Source organism: Furipterus horrens, unplaced genomic scaffold, assembly GCF_987537825.1.
Source record: "Furipterus horrens unplaced genomic scaffold, mFurHor1.1.pri manual_scaffold_5, whole genome shotgun sequence".
Lineage (NCBI taxonomy): Eukaryota > Metazoa > Chordata > Mammalia > Chiroptera > Furipteridae > Furipterus > Furipterus horrens.
The window spans coordinates 118,090,996-118,092,862 of record NW_028327175.1 but is presented as its reverse complement, the minus strand read 5'-3'; the positions used below and the strand labels follow the sequence as shown (position 1 = coordinate 118,092,862).

General features: G+C 49.5%; 1 protein-coding gene across 1 annotated transcript; it reads left to right on the top strand.

Moving 5' to 3' along the window:
* Positions 1–108: 108 nt before the first annotated feature.
* FAHD1 (FAH domain containing oxaloacetate decarboxylase 1) lies at positions 109–1,760 on the top strand. Its single transcript, XM_090277269.1, has one exon. The coding sequence runs from the start codon at positions 390–392 to the stop codon at positions 1,053–1,055; it is 666 nt and encodes a 221-aa protein (XP_090133395.1). The 5' UTR covers positions 109–389; the 3' UTR covers positions 1,056–1,760.
* The last annotated feature ends 107 nt before the right edge of the window (positions 1,761–1,867 follow it).

The window sequence follows — 1,867 nt, the reverse complement described above, 5'->3', positions numbered from 1 at the left end:
AATCAGTGCCCGCCTCACGCCTCCGATGTCCTCCCCGCCCACCTCCCGACCAATCAGCACTCGCGTTCAAACCCTTGCCGTCCTCCCCGCAACCGCTGCTGGCTGGAAGCAAGGAAGTGGCTGCAGCCAGACAAAAACATTAGAGCCCTCGCCTCTGTCTGGGAGCTTGGCGGGTGTCCTAAGGCCCGGGAACCTAGAGGCAGCCACTAGACAGCAGTTCCCAGGAGGCCGATCGCCACGACCTCGGCGCACCTGACGGAGCGCAAACCAAACCGGCGGTTGCGGTCGGCATTGTGCTTCGATTTAGTTCGTCCTCTCGGGGTAGCCGTAGGCGTCAGGGACCCAGCCCCGGCGAATCCACGTGACTGTAGGGGCACCTGGCTAGAGCCATGGCGACTTCCAGGACGCTGTCTCGCTTCTGGGAGTGGGGGAAGAACATCGTGTGTGTGGGCAGGAACTACGCGGACCACGCCAGGGAGATGCAGAGCTCGGTGCCCAGCGAGCCTGTGCTCTTCCTGAAACCGTCCACTGCCTATGCTCCAGAGGGCTTGCCGATCCTCATGCCCTCCTACAGCCGGAACCTGCACCACGAACTCGAGCTGGGCGTGGTGATGGGCAAGCGCTGCCGCGCCGTCCCGGAGGCCCGGGCCATGGACTACGTGGCTGGTTATGCCCTATGCCTGGACATGACCGCAAGGGACGTGCAGGACGAATGCAAGAAGAAGGGGCTGCCCTGGACTCTGGCCAAGAGCTTCGCAACCTCCTGCCCTGTCAGCGCGTTCGTACCTAAAGAGAAGATCCCCGACCCTCACAACCTGAAGCTCTGGCTCAAGGTCAATGGCGAACTCAGGCAGGAGGGTGAGACATCCTCCATGATCTTTACCATCCCCTACATCATCAGCTACGTTTCTAGGATAATGGCCTTGGAAGAAGGAGATATTATCCTGACCGGGACGCCAAAGGGAGTTGGCCCTGTTAAAGTAAATGATGAGATCCAAGCTGGCATACAAGGGGTCATCAGTATGAGATTTAAGGTGGAAAGGCCAGAATATTGAATTTATACAAAACATCCTAACTTCTTAAGTTTCAGAAGAGAAGGGAGCTGGACAGAAGCTACCCAAGGTTATTAAAAGTGACAGTCCTTTAATTAGAAACCAATTTTTAAAGATGATTTGATTGGATTGCTATGTCTCAACTCAGGAAAGATGGGAACTCCCAAGAAAAATATGATCTAGAAGAGCTGGGTTAGAAATGGAAAGGAGAAAAGAGTGACTGTCTGCCTTCCCGGAAACAAACAGAATAAAGTATTTGTGATGCCTCCAACGAGGAGAATTTATCAAACCAAATGTTCAGAAGACTCCTAAAATTGAACTGGATAAGACTTTGCAGTGAGTCATTCTGGGATCAGTAGTTCGAGAATTAAAATATGCAGAGGAAGTTGAAAAGCATGTTTCAAATCAGTGTGTCCCATATTTCCTTGATCATGGTAATCATTTGGAGGTATTTGTAAAAAGATATTTTCAAATTACTGGTCCATACCAGGCCCACTATGTTTTTAGCAGAATTAATCTCCAGCACTTCAAGTGATTCTTACGAAATGTGGAAAAACATCACTCCACATAATCAGTTAATTTAAAACTTTATTTAATAAGTTAACAATGAATGATGGTCTCATTGATTTGTACCCTGTCTCACAGATTACGAATTTAAGAGATAATTTTGAAACTAATGTTTCCAAATAAATACACTTTTGTGTGTGACCTTACGGTGTGCTTTTTCCCCCCCTAATAGAGGCTAGGAGATATATTTCCTTATTAAGGGGCTTCAGACCATTGTCACTGACCTTCGGCCTGGAGAGCACTGTGCT

Excerpts from the sequence above, each read along its gene's own strand:
- FAHD1 (XM_090277269.1), top strand. The coding sequence starts at position 390 with ATGGCGACTTCCAGGACGCTGTCTCGCTTCTGGGAGTGGGGGAAGAAC.